Source organism: Silene latifolia, chromosome 8 (assembly GCF_048544455.1).
Source record: "Silene latifolia isolate original U9 population chromosome 8, ASM4854445v1, whole genome shotgun sequence".
Lineage (NCBI taxonomy): Eukaryota > Viridiplantae > Streptophyta > Magnoliopsida > Caryophyllales > Caryophyllaceae > Silene > Silene latifolia.
Window position 1 is genome coordinate 5,950,577 of NC_133533.1, and position 20,056 is coordinate 5,970,632.

At 33.8% G+C, this 20,056-nt stretch overlaps 2 protein-coding genes across 7 annotated transcripts; both read left to right on the plus strand.

Annotated features, from left to right (window-relative positions):
* The first annotated feature begins 4,830 nt into the window (after nucleotides 1-4,830).
* On the plus strand, nucleotides 4,831-19,191 carry LOC141596156 (pentatricopeptide repeat-containing protein At1g71490). 6 transcript variants are annotated; one of them, XM_074416245.1, is made up of 7 exons: nucleotides 4,831-7,834; nucleotides 8,359-8,425; nucleotides 8,804-8,894; nucleotides 15,033-15,192; nucleotides 15,568-16,013; nucleotides 16,355-16,518; nucleotides 17,325-19,191. In XM_074416245.1, exon 1 carries the CDS (start codon nucleotides 5,698-5,700, stop codon nucleotides 7,747-7,749), a length of 2,052 nt encoding a protein of 683 aa, XP_074272346.1. In that variant the 5' UTR covers nucleotides 4,831-5,697; the 3' UTR covers nucleotides 7,750-7,834; nucleotides 8,359-8,425; nucleotides 8,804-8,894; nucleotides 15,033-15,192; nucleotides 15,568-16,013; nucleotides 16,355-16,518; nucleotides 17,325-19,191. The 6 variants fall into 6 exon arrangements, with proteins under 6 accessions (XP_074272346.1, XP_074272344.1, XP_074272345.1 ...); XM_074416243.1 differs by lacking the exon at nucleotides 8,804-8,894 and having other exon boundaries at nucleotides 4,831-5,200; nucleotides 5,348-7,834; XM_074416244.1 differs by lacking the exon at nucleotides 8,804-8,894 and having other exon boundaries at nucleotides 15,568-15,975.
* Nucleotides 17,367-18,647, plus strand: LOC141594493 (F-box/kelch-repeat protein At3g23880-like). Its single transcript, XM_074414509.1, has one exon. It carries the CDS (start codon nucleotides 17,367-17,369, stop codon nucleotides 18,645-18,647), a length of 1,281 nt encoding a protein of 426 aa, XP_074270610.1.
* Nucleotides 19,192-20,056: the final 865 nt, after the last annotated feature.

The following is a 20,056-nucleotide window of genomic DNA, read 5'->3' on the forward strand; positions in this document are numbered from 1 at the left end:
TATTTTTGCATAACAGGTAAATTAATTTTTACTATTCCCTCCGTCCCATTCATTTGTTTACTAGTCCTTCGGTCTCATTCATTAAAAATAAACAAATGATGGAAATGGAGAAACTATTCTGTATTAGATAGGTAATCTACATAGTATAAAAGCCAAGTTTTTTCTTAGTTTTGATTGGCTGCTCAATTTTAGGGATAAAAAAATAAATGAACCCCACCATCATTTCTATTGATTAATTACCCTCTCTCCTCTTTCCTTATTCTAATCTGCTTTCTTATTTTTTTTTTTCATCTACATATTCCAATTTTATAGGATATGATTATACACATTTTTATAACCTAAATTATATAAAGTACAAATTAAATTTTACATAGACATAAATTAAATAGCCTAAAAATAAATAAAGAAACAAATAGAAAATTAAAAATAAATTTGGCGGATGATTAGTCATATTTTTTTTTACTGATTTAATTCTGCGATGAATTTTATGAGATTTTTAAAAATTCTTTATAACTACATAAAACTAGAGAATAATTTCAAAGCCATTTACATAGTATAAGAGCCAAGTTTTTTCTTGGTTTTTGATTGGCTGCTCAATTTTAGAGATAAAAAAATAAATGGACCACATCATCATTTATATTGATTAATTACCCTCTCTCCTCCTTCCTTATTCTAATCTGCTTTCTTATTTTTTTTTCATCTACATATTCCATTTTTATAGGATATGATAATACACATTTATATAACCTAAATTATATAAAGTACAAATTAAATTTTACATAGACATAAATTAAATAGCCTAAAAATAAATAAATAAATAAATAAATAGAAAATTAAAAATAAATTTGGTGGATGATTAGTCATATATTTTTATTACTGATTTAATTCTGCGATGAATTTTATGAGATTTTTAAAAATTCTTTATAACTACATTAAACTAGAGAATAATTTCAAAACCATTAAAAATAATATTGAAGACATCAAATTAAATTTAAGACAATAAAAAATTATAAATGATAAAACAAAGAAAAATAAATACAAACAGAACAAAGGTTTTCTACAATTAAACAAAGAAAAACATATTTTTTAACAATATAACTAAACCTCATTATTTTTAAAATAAACCACATATTATTTTTTCATATATTGTTGAATGTGGATGCTTTTGACATATTTCATGGCTACCCAACAATAGTAGTTTGGTAGCATGCCTAAATAGTAAGACACCTTTTGAATATGTGAATAAAAAAGGGGATAATTATAGAAGTGGGGGATGGAGATAAGTTTAAAAGAGAGAAATCTTACGTAGAGTAAATCGAGAGAGTGGAGGAAAGACACTAGAATAGTAGATGGAGATGGATACAAAAAATTGATTAGCTAGAGAAACATATTAGGGTTTGGCAATTGGAAGCAACCGAACATATTATATTTACATAGTCTTTGGGTCAGAATTAATGGAATATATTTAGGGCTCATTGAAATGCAACTAAACATGATGCGAGGTGGTTATGTCGCTGTGATGATATGCAGAGGACGGGTCATGTTGATTGTTGTCGAATTGATGTCGAGGTTGTGTTAACCTTTTGAATTGGGTAATTAATTGGTCTCACTCTTATGCATATGAAGTGCTATCTTGGTGCATTATGCTATTGGATGGTTTTAGAAATGTTTAATGAGTTGCTTAAATGAAAGTTGGAGCCTTTCTTAGACATGCAAATTTTTTTGATATTTTTGAAAATTTTCAATTTTTAGGGATTTTTGTAATTTTCTCAAATTAACAAGCAAGTATATACAAATATAAACAATATGCACAAAGTGGATATTTCCCACAAGTTGACCTTAAAAGAAAATTAGGAATCCTTGATTTAACGGCTCGACATGGGTCGATAAGGTCTCGAAATGGATCATTTTGGGCTTGGGTCAATTCTAAATCACATATTATAATGTATACTTTTTAAAAAACACTACCAATACAATATGAGCAACTAAAAATTACAAATTAAATAATTAAATAAATAAATAAGTATTTCATAATTAGCCTTTAAGATGAATAAAGTACTATGTTTTTTGTTTTTGTTAAACGAATCACGCACTTAATCGTATTGCACTAGAGTCTAGAGGGGAGGGGGAAAATCGAACCTGAGACCTACTGTCAAGGATAGTTTTGTCTTAACCATTATACTATGTACTTAATGAATAAAACAATAATACATATAGCTAAAATAAAATTTTCAAAACCAATAAATCATAAGCACAAAATCTAATCTCAAATTATTATACATTAATGAATTATACAGAAGGAAAATAAGATGGCGTATAACTTAAACCTATATCATCTGCCATTAAAAAACTACATCAGATGGCTTATAACCTAAATCTATGTCATCTGCCATTAAACAACTACACGGTAATAAAAATCAAATTACAAAAATCATATTATCAAAATTTACGGTATACAAGGCTAATATTATTTTGTCTTGAGTTATGCAATTATTTATTATGATATAAAGATGATCATAAGCCGTATGGTCCAATATTTGTAATTTTATTATATTATTTATGTTTTATACCTTGACGTACATTAGATGATTGATTAGTATTTAAAGTTAAAATATGTGGAATTGTGTTTTTAATTTTTATCCGTATTTAGTGTAATCGCTAAATATTCAATCCCGTGCAATTTTTTTGCACAGGTTTAAAACTAGTGGTCGTTAATTACTCTGTAGTCATAAACATGATTATATATACAATTACAGTTTGTATCCGATGTTTGGTGTTTGGTAATTATGGTTTATATTTCATAATTTAATGTTAATGAATTGTTTTATTGATAAGATACATTAATTCGAATTGATAAGATACATTGATTGGAGTTGATACGAGTAGGGCTGAGAATTGGTCCAAGACCGGACCGAACCGGACCAAACCGGACCGGACCAAAGACCGAAATTAAAAATTTAGTGGACCAAAGACCGGACCTAAAACTTTCGGTCTTGGACCGGACCAAACCCGAAATATTTGGTCCGGTCCGGTTTTGGACCGAAATGGACCTAAAATTAGTTTTTTCACTATTTCGTATACGATAATTACATTTTAAATCCGCTAAATAAAATACATTTAAATAATTAGACGACTCTTTTTATGAAAATCATTAAAAAAATAATTTATAATGTCGTTTGAAGATAAAATATTAATTTGATTCATAATATTTTAATATTGCGTCACTAAAAACATGAAATTTGGTCCATTCGGTCCGGACCTAAATTAACCGGTCTTGGACCGGACCGGACCAAAGACCAAACCTTGAAAAAATGAGGACCGAGGACCGGACCAAAATAATTCGGTCCGGGTTTGGTCCAGACCAAATGGTCCGGTCCGGTCCAATTTTCCGGTCCGGACCTAAATTTGCTCACCCCTAGATACGAGTACTAAGCAACAATCAATTGTTTCACACATCCTCAATTCTTTATATATTTTTTATGAAAGACAAAATTTATAAGCCAAAAATTTTCTTATCTCTATCGTCAGTATAACTAAATGTATCATTTTTCCTATTATTCTATTAACATCAAGCCAAGTGTATTAAGGTTTTAAAATTATTAACTAATTTGTTTACTTTTCATGTAAGTTCCATTGGGTTATGAAATGTTCATCACATTTTCAATTTCATCGTTTGTGTTTGTTTTGTTCTCATTTAGGGGATATCAAGATTTGTGGTGTTGAGCTATTCAAAGGTAATATACCTACTCTCTACGACTTCATTCTCATTCCCTTTTTCTTTCACTACTTAAGAGGAAACTTAAGTTAACAACGATAATATTGTATAAAACAAATTTCACTATTTTGTTGATTAATTCAGACTAATTATTGAGTTACTTTTTTTATTATAGGGTCGATTCGTTGGAAAAAGAAGACTATATGAAGAAGTAAAATACTAGGATAGCTTAAATAACTATATATTGGAGACTAACTACAAGATTGACGACACCAACGTGAATGATTAATAGTTTTTTTTTTCTTTTTTTTTCAAATGTATATTTTTATTTTGGTATTTGTTTGTTTTTTTCTCATCATTTTACCTTCGAAAAAATAGCAATATTCACCTACTTTGGCTTATTTAATTTATCAATTTTGATCTTTATGTTAACATGTAAATGCCCGTAATCTTAGTACGCAATCAATGATGAATTATTCATAAGGTGAACTTACTATATGTTTTGATATTTTTATAAAATTTCAATTAATAAACACTAGAAACATCACACTCAAAACAAAACATCCCGTGAATTTCACGGGCTACAAAACTAGTTAAAATGTAAAATGCCTTTCAAAGGAAAAAAAATCAAATTAAGTATTTTTTTTAACTCTCCTATAGGACCGTCCTATAGCATAGGACTGACCCAAAAGGAGAGAAGCCCAAAAATAACACCTAAGTTAATTAGTATTCTATTTTTATTTTAACAACACAATATTTTATGATAAAAACTAACATATTTAAATATACAATTTATTAATATAAAATTTTAGGTTATCAAAATAAATTTTTTTTTTACAAGTATATTAAGGACTTTTGGTTATTTGATTAAAAAAAGGGAGCTTTAAGTAATTGTTTGGGCTTTTGGATTATGGGCTGATCTTATGCTATAAGACAGTCTCATACAATAATTTGTGTTTTTTTATTTTATGAAATGTAAGAATATGTTAAATAAAAAACCCGTCCCAAGTACATGGAAAAGACCAACCGGTGAATTGGGCCAACTGCACGCTAAACATAGGCCTAGCCCAATACAAAAACACAACCAATAAAAAAACAACACCCACAAATAGAGGTGAACCCTTTTTCATTCAACAAAACCAAAATCTCGCTTTTGTTACTGCAGCATTGCCGCTTCATTCTTTCATCATCGGCTAATTGACAAATTGCTAATGCTTACTCATTAATTTTCCATACTTAATTTGGCTAATTGCTTACAATCACTCAACCATCAAACCATTTCAATAATTCTAATTTTCTATCAATCTATTATCCTATGAAGAAAATATCATATTCATTATTCATATTCATATAGTCTAAATCCTCAAAAATTATCAGTATAAAGCATACTTTTTGGAGACGGAAAATTTGAGACGCTGATGACTGATTATTTCTTCTACTCTGCTGCCGCTTGATTGCTTGAAGCTTTGAAATATTGGAAATTAGGTATTACGAATTTTGATAAAATTGAAATAGTGAAAGATATGGGGTTTTAATTTGGTTGCTCTGTAGTCCGGATGTGAGTATCTGTATATTATGTTTTGCAAGTTTTTTTTTTTTTTTTTTTTTTTTTTTTTTTCTGAAAAATAATAGGGTCAGGATTGGAACCGAGTAGCATTGGAACCGGGTAAAACATTGTCTGCTTCTGAAGCGGTTTGTTTTAAAAGTAGCATTGGAATTAATGGTACATCCTTTACTTGTGTGGTTTAAAGGTAGCATTGGAAGCGAGTGAATCTTAGGATAAATTGATGGTATATCCTTTACTTGTGTGGTTTAAAGGTAGCATTGGAAGCGAGTAAATCTTAGGATAAATTGATGGTATATCCTTTACTTGATGGTTTAAAAGTAGCATTGGAAGCGAGTAAATCTTAGGATAAATTGATGGTATATCCTTGTGTGGTTTAAAAGTAGCATTGGAAGCGAGTGAATCTTAGGATAAATTGATGGTATATCCTTTACTTGCATCTTTGAAGGCATTCATTGGCCAAGGTAATCTCCGCAAAGCATTTGAAGCTTTTTCTTCCATCCAGTTTTACTTTACCTCTTTTAGTTATTATGATAGAGTTCTGGAGCCTATCTCTTGTCTACTATTTGGTTGTTCTAAGTTGAAGTTGTTCTCGCAAGGTAAACAGCTTCACGCACAAATTATACACTTGGGTTTGGATCACCATAGTCTTTTGCTTCCAAAGCTTGTTACTTTATACTCTACTTTTAATCAGCTTCCTGAAGCACATTTCATAGTCGCGAATTCAAGTTTTCAGTACCCTTTGCTTTGGAATATCTTATTATCTGCGTATGTTAGAAATGGGTTTTCCGGGAAGGCTTTATCGACTTATAAACAAATGTTGGAGTTTCACGTTATGCCGGATGAATTTACGTATCCATCTATACTTAAGGCTTGTGGTGAGGTGGGAAATCTTGCTTTTGGGAAAGAGATTCATACGCGCATCTTATCTAGCTCTTGTGGAAGGTCGTTGTGTGTGAGTAATGCATTGATTTCCATGTATGGAAAATGTGGGGAAATTGAGGTTGCGAGTGACTTGTTCAACAAGTTGCCTTGTAGAGATTCATTTTCATGGAACTCAATGATTTCTATATATGCTTCAAATGGTCTGTGGAAGGAAGCATTCGTGTTGTTTGACCAGATGCAAATTGAAGGTGCGGAGTTGAATATCATTACATGGAACACGATAATTGGTGGGTGCTTGCATACGGGAAACTATGAAAGAGCATTACATTTGTTGTCTCAAATGAGAGGATTTGCAGTTAAATTGGATCCTGTTTCTGTGGCTAGTGGCCTGAGTGCTTGTTCACATGTTAGGGCTCCGATGGTTGGGAAGGAGATTCATGCTTTTGCTGTGCGTAATGGTTATGAAAAGGTGAATAATGTTCCAAATGCATTGATTACTATGTATGCTAGGTGCGAGGACCTTAGACATGCATACATTGTGTTTCAGCTCATGGAGGAAAAGGACACTGTGTCTTGGAATTCGATCATTTCAGGTTATGCTAATTTTGATAGATACGAAGAATCATCCTTTTTATTTAGAGAGATGTTACTTTGTGGACTCAAACCAAATTATGTGACTGTAATGAGCTTTCTTTCCCTGTGTGCACGCGTAACTAATCTTCAACATGGTAAAGAACTGCATTGCTACATTATCAAGCATCATGGGTTCTTTGAGTATGTGTCATTGTGGAATGCCCTTGTTGATATGTATGCAAGAGTAGGAAATGTTTCAAAAGCCCAAAGTATATTCGATTCATTGATTTCTAAAAATGTGGTGACGTATACTTCCATGATAAGTGGCTATGGGATAATAGGAGAAGGAGAAATTGCTTTGAAACTGTTTGAGGAGATGGAGAGTTTGGGTGTCAAACCCGATCATATAACTATGGTTGCTGTTCTATCAGCATGTAGTCACTCCGGTCTTGTAAGTAAGGGTGAGTTGATCTTTGAAAAGATGTGGTCTGCGTACGGGATAAGACCCTGTTTGGAGCACTATGCTTGCATGGTTGATCTTTTTGGAAGAGCTGGGTTGCTCAAGAAAGCTGAAGATGTTATAAGAAGGATGCCTTATGAACCAAGTGCTGATATGTGGGCTACTTTACTCGGAGCGTGTCAAATCCACCGAAACACAGATCTAGGAGAAGTGGCAGCTGAGAATTTATTGGCAATGAAGCCCGTAAATTCAGGGTACTATGTGTTGATTGCTAACATGTATGCCGCTATAGGTTCATGGAGCAAGCTGGCTGAAGTTAGGAAATCTATGAGGAAGATAGGCATCCTAAAGCCTCCAGGTTGTGCGTGGGTTGACATAGGAAGTGGGTTTGAACCTTTTCTTGTGGGGGATGGATCAAGTGAAGTGTCACATGAGATATATTCCGTGTTAGATGGTCTCACTGAGCAGATGAAAGATGTTGGCTATGCTCCTGAAGATGTCATAGTTTGTGAATATTTTGAGAACTATGGTTTTAACAGAACGGTCACTTAGCTGCAATTTCGTGGCCTACCTTTTGAGGATTCGTAGTCCTTTTCATTCTTGAGGCTGGGGAAAGACGTGAAGTAATTTATCAAAGGTAACTTTATTCACTCTCTGTCTTTGTGTCTTTGCTTTAGCACCCTACTTACTCCAGCCCTCACGAAACAATTCTTACTCCAATACACTAATTTTGTTATGGAAATAAGTAAGTATTATATGAATTGATTAGGTGGGAAATTATAATGACCAAATATTGTGAAATATGTGTAAGTGGGGGCTGTTTGGAGGCATCTTTATGTACAGCATGTATATTTTTAGTTTTCGGAACCACTCATCATGGCCTAATCTCAGTCAATGCAGCATAAATGTTGCTGATATTGCCTTGAGATGCGGTCTTGATAACCTTCAAATCTTTGTTAACTCGACCGGATAAAGGTTGTTGGCCGATATTTTCCATTTTTCATGCCAGGGAAAGACATGCTTATCATCAAAAGACGTGTAATTGTTGTGTATTCCTCATCCTTCCATCTTCAGGATAGTGTATTACACCATGAATTGTAGCCTTTTCAGTCATCATGGTTTTCGTCTTGAAACCGATCAGTAAACTTGCATCTTATGTAGGGGTGCGGCAGATATGATGCTTCTTTCAAAGGTGGACTTACGGCATTCATAATGATCCAACGCTATGGTGAGTGGATATATTAATTCTTGCTTTAGTTGTTTGTAATTTTGTATTATACTTATTCTCCTCTTCCCCTCCCAGTTTTATACTTCGTTTGGTTGCAAATAAAAATATAAATTTTAGCCCGGTGCATGATAGCCTCCCCGCAAGGCGAGAGTCCGGGGAAGGGTCCCACCATAAAAGGTTGATAGGGACAAGCCTTCCCTTGCCTTTTTTAGTATTCAAATAGTTCGAGAAAAATGCACGTCGACCAGAACAAGCAAGAAATTTGTAAAAATAAGCAGAAAAGCAGGTCCTTATCATAGATTTCTATGTTGTATATAAGTAGTGTGGACAGTGAAGCCAGAAGATGGTTTTACAAACACAATAATTACTTACCTGCAGAGACTGCGCCTACTTTGACCATGTTGCTGGATTTGGACTGTTCTGCTAGCACGGTTATGAGCAGTCAGTGGCAGTTTGGAAATTGTTGAGGGTTTGATTTATACTTTCCTTGGATGTGGATGTTTATGTTTGGTATCTATATTGATTTATATGAGTATATTTGAACCATACGAATGCATCACATCCAGTACGTACTACGCTTTTATAAAGTGTGTTATATAGATGTTAAGTTGCCATAACAGAGTATCCTTGAACAGTTGAACTGTTTCGCGATATGCAATTTGCGTTGGCTGAGTGAATCTGACGACTAAATATGTAGCGGGACAGTCAAATAGGGGTTTCTAATAGGTTCTTATATCAGGTTACCCAGATTTTGCCCTGTTGTTATATTTAGCTTTTGTGTGTGTAAAAATCTAGTCTATATATATTTATAAAAGAGGCTTTTTTCGAGCGATTCTAGAGCGTCCACATCATCAAAAATCAATTTAGGAAAGTATCATAAATAATAATTTTTGATATAAAAAATAAAGTGCAAAATCTTTTAATTATTATAATATATATATTTCCTAAATTATATTCAAGTGATATTTTCAATTTGTATATAAAAACTTTTTTATTTCATTTGACAACAAAGTATTGTTAATATCATTTGCACATACTAAAAATAATATAATTAGATTCGTGATAAAAAATGTTATCATTAGAGTATAAATTTTATATCATTTGCACATACTAAAGATAGTGTACCTCTTAGTTCTTAATATATTATATGTCCCACATTGAAAAATAATGTAGATGTGGAGAATATACTACGTATAATTAATAGAATTGTCCCACATCGAAAGATTAACAAAGTGGGTTAATCCTATGATTATAAATAGGAGGCATCCTTGAAACTTAGGTATTAACCCAAATCTTTTGAGTCTCTGAAGTATTGTCTTAAAGAGCTCTTAAAAGTTTGTATCATATCTTCACAATATGATATAAAAAATAAAGTGGATATTTTTTAATTATTATAATATATATTTCCTATATTATATATCCAAGTCATGTTTATAATTTTTATATAAAAATATTTTACATTTCATTTGATAAAAAACTATCGTAAAAAAATTATATAATTAGATTTGGGATAAAAAAAAATGAAATTATTAGAGTATGAATTTCATATCATTTGCACAAAAAAAAAAAAGAAAAAAAAAGTACGATTATTAATAGACAATACAGAATGTCGAACTAGGTGAGAAAAAGAAGACGTTCTTCTTAGTATATTATATGTCACACATTGTAAAATAATAAGATGTGGTGAACATACTACGTATAAATAGTAGAATTGTTCCTACATCAGAAAATTACCATAAGGTGAGGTCATCCTATTATAAATAGTAGAATTGTCCCACATCGAAAGATTAACATAAGGTGTGCTGATCCTATTATTATAAATAGTAGAATTGTCTCACATCGAAAGATTAACATAATGTGGGGTGATTCTATGATTATAAATATGAGTCATCCTTGGAACTTAAATATCAACCTAAAATCTTTTGGGTCTCTTAAATATTGTCTTAGATAGCTCTTATAAGAGTTTGTATTATTACCTCCACAATAGTGAAATTTATTTGTATTATACTTTTGATTTTGGTGGTTTCACATTTATATAATTATATATTGTTATATCATCTCTTTTTCTACTCAAATTTTGTAGCTTAGCAATAAGTTATTTATTTTTTAATTTTTAAGCTAAATTTTTAAATAACGGACATACATCAGTAGTATTCTTATTATATAAGAGACTTTAAAACGTTAGATAATGTTAATTTTTCAAGTTTTAACATTTTTTTTTCATCTAGAGAGTCCAATCCTTAAAAACTACTTAATATTTATAAGAAAAAAATGTTAATTTTATACGTAAGAAAAACTTTGGACTTTAGATAAGATTAGTTTGTTAGCAATAAGATAAAATTGCACAAATGTTACCTATATATGTGCGAAAAAATTTAGACTCTAGATAAGATTAGTTTGTTAGCATTTGCTCATTATTAAATATTAAATATAACTATTAGATATAATGATAGAGCACGATATGAGATTTCTGTGGCTTGAGGAGAGTATGGTGATGGAGAGGGCACAATGGAGGGAAAAGATACATGTGAATTTTTAGTATTTGATGGTTTTTTTGACATATTTAGTGTTTTTATTTAATTTTAAAAAAAAAAATTATCTATTATTCTCTCCTTTATTACACTTTTTACCAACCATTTTCTTATATATTTTACTTAGATTACTTTTAAGGCATTCCGGATCCTTAATTCTATTTCGATTTTCAAAATCGCTTTAATCTTTTCTCTCGATTTAAATTTTAAGTTTTTATAAAAAAAATCCGGAATTCGATTTTAAAACCTCTAAGTTTACCTTGACTTTTCATTATATTTTCGCTATCCCTTTTGTTTTTCATTTTCTCTTTTTTATTCGCATTTTGAGATGTGCGTTTACCCATGAACGGTTCTAACTGATGATTCATGTCAGCCGACCCTGAATCATTTTGGGATTAAGGCTCTGATGTTGTTGTTGTTGTTGTATTAGATATAATGAGTAGGAATTGTCCGTATTTTGGTATTCGGGTTGGATGTCGAGCTAGGTGTGAAAAAGATGGTGTATTTATTAGTATGTTATGTGTCCCACATTGAAAAATAATTGAGGTGTTGTGAATATACTACGTATAAATAGTAGATTTATCCCACATTGAAAGATTAACATGCAAAGGTAGAGTGATCTTATGATTATAAATAGAAGTCATCCTTGAAACTTGGGAATCAACCCAAAATCTTTTGAGTCACTTAACTATTGTGAAAGAGAGCTCTTAAGGGTTTTTATTATTAACGGTTAAAATAATAATTTAACAAACTATAATTTTGTTGTCACTAAATTGTATGTTTGCTTATACTGGCCAAAAACATAGACGGATTTATTTTTTACGCCTTTACGGTGGAATGATAGCAATAAGATGATCATAGGAGTATACATTGCAAGTGCATTGTGAAAGAAAGAACATAAAAATGAACTCTATATATCAGTAATTAAAAGATTAATTATTATTATGTAAGACGGTCATTAATTGAACAAAAAAATTTGAAATGACTAGCTAACTTATAAGAATGACATGTGTAAGTAAATTATCCATATTTGAAAGGTAGGTATATGGTTCAAACAAAATATATACTCCCTCCGTCCAAGTCAATAGTTTACATTTGCTTTATTCTCCCTACTAAAATATAGCAAATGTAAACTATTCATTAATTTCACATCCGTCTTTGTATTAATCATAAGGGTTATCAAAGCGCTCCCATTGGCTTACACTTATGATGATTAGTACTTAATAAATTTTGCTATAATTCGAGATAACAAAGCTTTAGAGGCTACTTAATGCTCAAAATCAAGTACGTATCAAGAGACCATAAGGATTAGGATATTTCATTTTTTTTAGAATTATGTGACACCCGGATTTGAACTTCGAAACACGTATCTTTATATTAATCATAAGGGCTACCAAAGCGTCCCGATTGATTTACACTTATGATGATTAGTATTTAATAATTTTTGTTAGAATTCGAGATAACAAAGCTTTAGAGGCTACTTAATGCTTAGAATCAAGTACGTATCAAGATACCATAAGGGATTAGGATATTTCTTTTTTTATAGAATTATGTGACACCCGGATTTGAACTTCGAAACACCTATTCGATAAAGTTCTAAAACTTAGTTTTAAAATAATCAAGGTCATTAACCCGTACGAAGTACGGGCTTTCAAACTAGTATATCACTATAGCATACTTCATTCTAGTGAAGGCTGTCGTACATTTCAGTGAAATTAAATGCCACATTGAATCCTCTACCTATTGTTTTAGGCAACTATATTAAGACTATTTACGCCGCCTCTATTTTAACTTGTGCACATTACTCCTCAGAGTGACAAGACGGCTTTAGTTTAGAGGAACTAATTTGTAAAAGCCTTCTATAGGTGCTTGTTTCCATTCACTTGGATTCACTATTTGTTTAGATCATTCATATCAATTCAGTACTTTTTCATTTTTTGGTAATTTGTTTACTTGTAAAAAGATAAAAAGTACTCTATACATAGTTTGTTTAGTGGGTTGTATCATCATCCCATTTTCCTCCCCCTCCATTACCTAATGAATGGCTAGGAACTATTTGGCGGAAAAATTAGAGGCTTAGATTTGACTAGATGGTGCAAAAATTGAAGTGGAGATTGTATTGTCAGATGCTCGGACTCTTCACCTGACCCTGAGGATCCGGTGGACAAGATCTGGTCACGGATGCGGACATGGATCCTTGACGGATCCTTCTATGAGAAATCGGTGTGAGAGTGTTTTGTTCTTGCCCTCTGTTTTGTAAAACAGCCCTATATCAGGAGTGATCTTGACATGAATTTAATGCTCTAATAAAGTCTTCATTCATGGTAAACATGAAGAAACTACTTTTCCTTTCTTTTATTTGATTTTTTAACTAATAATCAATTTTTTCAGAAAAAAATAAAAAAATCAAAAATAGCCGAGTCCAAATTTAAATTTGGATTCTCGTATCCGAGTCCTTGTTTTTGAGATTTCAAGGATCCGACACTCGGATCCGTACCCGTGTTGGATCCTCGTATCCAAGTCCGAGCATCACACGACTTCACTATTGTGTGTAACACATATGAATCCCTTTGATAGATAACGGAGTGGGAGAAGGTAGAGAGAATTTTGACTCACCCCTTTCTTAAGACTTTTGCCACTTGATATGTACTGAATCCAATGGAGAGATATTTGCAAGTTTAGGCATTGTATCAATATGGTCGTTGCATGTAACCAAAGTTAAGATTAGAGTGTTGTGTTGGAAGGAGTGTTATCTTGGCATGCTATGTTTACGAAAGTTAAGTGTATTAAGTAACTTGTAACATATTATAAAGGAACAAATCTTAAAGATATTGAATTGAAAAACCTACACTTAGGGATCTCGATTATATTTTAGTATGAATTGTTCTCTCATAATTAGCTGGAGAATAGTAGTGAGAGCTACATTCAGTGAAGTATCAAACTCACTTTTAATCAATGGATGTGTCTCCCCAAAGTACCTGGTTGTAGACGACCACCTGTTGACGACACTAGTCCTACTCTTAAGGATTTCTTTCATAAGTGTTCCATTGCTTTTCTGAACAATTTTTCACTAGTACATAACCATGAGTCCATGACAGTGTACCTTGGCTGGGTTCAAGAGAATGAGTGGTACGAACGCAAAAATCTGAGGTCAGAATTGGTGAAATATTCGCATTTGCCATATTTGGTTCTGATTACTATACTAAACACTAATTTGGAAAGGTTCCACATTCGGTGCTTGATGCATAGAGCCTTTATGCTCTAGGATAATGTCATTGCTTTTGAATTCTATTTCAAGGGGCTTTCCATTAAGTAATGGTTGAGTGAAGTTAACTTGGTAAAATTGTGTAATTATAAAATGCTTATACTTTTATAGTTTTATTTATGGACTCAGGCTTCACGCCTTTGTCGAAACGGTGTTTGGATAGCCTTGTTTAATACTCAGTGATTGTTAACAGATGACGTACTGGAAATTGTGTGGAAAAATGTTCTACTCATATTTTTTCTGAAAAGTAAAGCCTTTGGACATGGAATTTGACCTGTTCAAGTTAAATATTTGGCTCAAGTTAAAGTTGATACGGAATCCACGGAGTAGACAAAGAGGTTATTTCATAGGATTTCTAATGAAAATTTTGGTTGCGCGATGCTTAATTCATACCACTATTTTCTTGCTTGACATGAAAATTTGGCCTCATTGAAGCTGTTGCTAATTTTGGCATTAACCCAGTATTTTTATGGAGAGATTTAGAAGGAAAGTGAGGGGAGTCGGGGGATAATGAAAGGAAGACAATTTTCCTTGTTTTGTTAGCATTTTGGGTTGGAGGGATCGGAAATGAAGGACCTCGTATTTCCCATCTTCAATCCAAATCAAAATCTTCTAATAAAAGAAAGATTTGGACCATTGCTTCATTTCCCCACCTTTCCCCTCCTAATACTTAGTTCTTGCCCCACTTTACACAAGCATGCACACCACTGCTCAAGTATTCTTATGTTCTGCATTCTTTCTACCTATCTCTCAATGCTCTGCCCTCTCTTCTTTGTATTTGTCAAGTTGCTGAAGTTATTGCCATATGCAGGGTGAAGATTTGGTGATCCACTGGGTAATGAATACACAACTTTGGAGAATATTGACTGCTGCATACTCAGATAAGTGAGCACTCTGGAAGCAGTCAGAAATTGTGTCTGTTAGCTCCAAGTTATGCTTGTGTTGGGATCTATGTATGAATTAGCTTACCCGTAAGTTGGACTCTCTTAGTATCATTCTCAATTTTTGTGGTGTACTGTATGATCAGTAGGCCTCCCTGGGTTTAGTAGTATGTGACTGCGTACAATTGTCATAAACGCGACTTGCTAATTATTCTTTTGGTTGTATATGTACAATCGTCTCTCTCACTCGTTATAAATTTTGAGTGAATTAGTGAAACGGGTTTGCTCTGAAGTTGTTCTGTTTATTTCTACTACATGCTCTCTGTCATAGCTATGGACAGTTCTTTTGGTAAGCTGAGGAGTTTTGCTGTACAGTTTGTTACAGTATAAGTTTAATACCATTGCTTTTTCTTATACTACATAACCCTTTTGTATTGCTAATATTACCTCGTCATTTGTGAAAAGCGTTCCGGCAACCGGGAGTAAAGTGTCAACGATTGCAACGCAGCGTATTCTGCGATTTTCAGGAATAACAGGGTGACCGGCGATTGTTACCCTTGATAACGTAGATGCTGATATGGCTGGTGATGTAGTATCGGTCAGAGTGCCTGTGAAACAGATTTCTCCAGCTAATAAAGGAGGAGAAGCAGAGGGAAGGATTTCTTCATGTTCATACTGGTGATTACTAATCACACCCAGACACTGTTCTGGCTTTAAACAACGTCCAGGAATATGATTCTGTTTCCATCCAAACTCCAAAGCCTTATGGGAGTAGAAGAAAATATCATTATGATGGAAAACAAGCACGTGGATGCTCTTATGGCTTGTGCTGAATCTCAGGCTAAAAGGACGAACGTCCAAATCATGCTAATGGTATTGCCTATGGACCTAAAAAGGCATATTTTGTTAAGGTTGGTCTTCATTTGTGCCCCAATTTTTTTTTTTTTTTTTTTTTTTTTCATGTGGTGACCTAGTAGAGGTGAGTCTGCGTACATTTTTGGACATCCTAGATCTTCCTCGAAGTGGTCTTCTTACAGTAGGTTAGGGTGAGGCTGTAAGGTTCCAAACTTACTAGTTGAAAACTTGCCTATCCTACCATTGGGATCGTCTAATCCAAATTATTACCTTGTGCGGAGTTGTGCCCTATTGTTTGTTGCTTTCAGACAGGCTTGCCTATCCTACCATTGGGATCGTCTAATCTTTGGTTTGTACTTCCCTCAATTTCTTACATGTGGAATCCTTAAATTTTCAGATGAAGTACCCTTTATTTTAGAAGATGAGGAGTACCCAACAAAATTCAGAGTTGATTTATAATCCCCGAGGTTTGCTTGATGGTTACAGTATCTGCCTTACAACTCAGGTCCATCATTAAAATGCTATCCGCCATCGTCAGATCTGCTGGTGGCGTTGTAACTTGTAAGTATATTCCTGATTTGATGTTATTTACTCGGTTTTTGTGTGAGCCTTCCGAATTTTGAACGAAAATGCCCCCCTCTCAGTAACTCACTATAAGATCTAGAGTCGTAAAATAAAAATCTTAAAGGCTGTTTGCAATGCGCACTCCAAACTCAGATGTCAGTATATCAGAGCTTTGGAGCTTGGCGTATGGATCTCTTGCTTTATGTATTTCATTAACATGAGATTATATTTTTCGAAAGCTTTTATAATTTAGTATGCTAATCATCAATATATAAGGGCTAGTTTTAACTGATAATTCTCCTGCATCCCAATTTCCCATTTCCCAACACTGCTAACAGTAGGATTTTGTTCGTGTTTGTAGAATCCCTTCTGTCATCCTCTTGTCATTTCCGAATACCGCTTGTAACTTTGTGATGAGAGGTATCGGCTTCACTTCGTATAAATAATGCTTCTTGGCTGCTTGACCCACCCGACTTGCCTTCCTGCCCTACCAATTAGTTTGTTCCCATTACAGTACTTAATGTTGCTACAAAATGAAAATAATTATACTCCTATTATTTTTAAGTATGGTTTTCTTCCTAGACTTAAATTAATTCGAGTATTATCTTTTTTGATATAAAGGTGAGACCAACCCTCTGTTTCAGTCCAAAAGAATAGGTAGGACCTTAGTTGTTTTTATTTCCTAATTTGAGTAATTAATTAGTTTTTTCTTTCTTAGCTGTTTTGGTTTCCAAATTACAGTAGGATATTTATATTTTTTGATATTATAAATAGAGATATAACTACGTTTTTTTTTCTTTCAGTTCGAGAAGCGACACATATTTTCTCTTACAAAGTGAAAAACAATGCATCTCCTACCTCAAGATATAAAATTCGAGATCTTGGCGAGACTCCCTGTCAAGTTACTCCTTAGTTTAAAATCCGTCAACAAAGAATGGTACGCTCTTATCTCCGATCCGGATTTTGCCAAACTCCATCTACAATACCAAAATACTACAAGGAATCCCAATAGCATGTTACAATTGTATATCTCTTCTGAAAACAAACTCGCCACGCTGGAATTTCAACGTGGCAATGTTGATATCATATACAAGGAATGGTTGTCACCTGGAGGTATACACTTGGAAACGACAGTGAAAATGTGGGATAGTGAGTTGGATGTCGAAAGCTACCCAATAGCAGGCTCGTCAAATGGATTGATCTGCTACATTAGCGGGACACAGCAAAAACACTTATGTCTGTGTAACCCTGCAACACGGCAACAACGCCTCATTGCAGGGCCCATCAACGATACGAGTTACATCGCCTTACGATGGGGGTTTGGGTATGACTCCTCTTCTGATGACTATAAGACTGTACTCGTAGGTAAATTTGGCTCCGAGACTCAGAAAGTGGTAGCCCACGTTTTTTCACTCCAAACCAATTGCTGGAGGGAGTTGGATTTGAACAACTTGCCTCCATGCCAGGAAGATATTGGTAATGATAATAATAAAAAGACCCCTCCGGTTCAGGTCGGTAACACTTTGAACTGGCTGGTGGACCCAAAGGGTCGAGTTCCGAGCATATTAGCATTTGACTTGACCAGTGAGCGATTCAACATAGTCCCACCCCCACCCCCGCCTAAGAGCCTTAGCACAGGGGCAAGTGCTGAAAAACCAACCTATTATTTTCTTTCTGAATTCAAGCAATGCTTGTGCGTTTGTTTGTATTACGAAGGAGATTCCGCCTTCTCTATTAAGGGTTGGATGCTGCAAGACCAAGCTGGTGATCAACAAACGTGGAAAACATTCTTAAACCTTAGAGGTTTGACGAGGTACTTCTCTGGAGCTGATCGTGTGTATCCAAAATTGTTCGAGTTGAAAGATGGTAGCAACAAGGTGTTAATCTTCGAAACGTCTGTCTGGTCAGTCCTTGCGGCTGACCCACGAGGAGAAATCTATCTTCCACCAAGACAAGTTTTTCTGAACTTTCGGAGGAGAGCATCTTTCCCGGACTATCTACCAGACTATCTCCTTAGCTATACTGAAAGCCTGGTCTCGCTTTCATTGTGGAAGGAGTGGACAACGGTGAAGAAAGACGCACCCCTGAAACTAGAAAGCAACTGTAAGAAAGCCCGCTACAGGTAAAATGAAAAAACAGCATACATTGGTGTTTCGGCTTTGGAATATCCGGAATTTGGGTTAGTTGTCAGGAATTTAGATGTTCTACTGTAAGTTTGTGTAATCCCATGAATTGTACTATTAGCACATTGGTGTTTTGGCTCATGAAGGTTAATAATGCTGAAAATGTATCGATTACTATGTATGCTAGGCGCGAGGACCCTAGACATGCACACATTGTGTTTTGTCTCATGGAGGAAAAGGACGGCATACCTTGTCTAAGGTAGTGTGTTTTTAGCTTTGCTTATGTGGAGACGAACGCAGGAATCTGAGGTCAGAATTGGTTGAAAAACCTCAAAACCACATGAAACATCAGTTTGGTAGCAAATTCTATTATGCGACGGTCTTGCGAATGGTAAGTGTACGACAGGTCATAATACCCGGTACTTTTTAGTAACACAAATTCTATTATGTGACGGTCTTACGAATAGCAAGTGTAACATAGATACCCGGTACTTTCTAGTTTTACAGCATAGTGATTTTAATTTTACCCAGGTCATAGTTAATTGAAGATTTTAATTTTATAGCATTGTGATTCGTGCCAATATTGATTTAATTTGTATTCCATTTGTGAGTTCAATGATTTGGCTTAGGGATTTGCTTGCGATTTTTTAAAATTAAGCTAGTGGCTAAATCAGTGTAGTTGTCCATGTGCGATGACTTGCTTTATGCAACTAGTTTTATTATGCTAGTAGCGTAAATGAGCCTACCATAAAGAAACAACCAAAAGAATGTTAGTAGCTTGAAATGTGGGTGTAATCAAGTTAGTGAAAAATTAAGTTAAACCATTTGAGTACTTTACTAACTTAAAAATATTATAGCTTAAAATTTGATTTGGCCAACTAGCTTATCATTAGACTTGCTCAGTAGCAAGTTGTAGCTTGAGTTGCCACATCCTTTTCTTAAGCCATAAAACTTTCAACCCTTCAATGGTAAACTACAATACTTTGTAGCTTAAAAAGGTCTGACATAACAATACATCTGAGTTTATTTTCTCTTTTGAGAGTCAAACTCAGGATCCATCGATGGATTTCACAAAAAGGTCCGACATAACAATCTAGGTAGCACCAAAACGGACACGGACACGGGACACGGACACGACACGGACACGTGACACGGCATCCCTTGATATTTAGGACACGGGACACGTTATTTAAATTTAATAAAATATATATTTTATAATTATAAACGGTTGATTTTATTTTTATAAAAGAATTTGATATTAAATTTAAATAAGTGAAGTTAAAATTTGCCCTTGATTATAACTCGTTTTCATTTACCATCCAAACGAATCTTTTAATCAATCTCTTTTGACAGCTCACTTCACGCTTAAAGAACATCATTCAGCCCAAATGATGTCCAAATGTCATGGACAC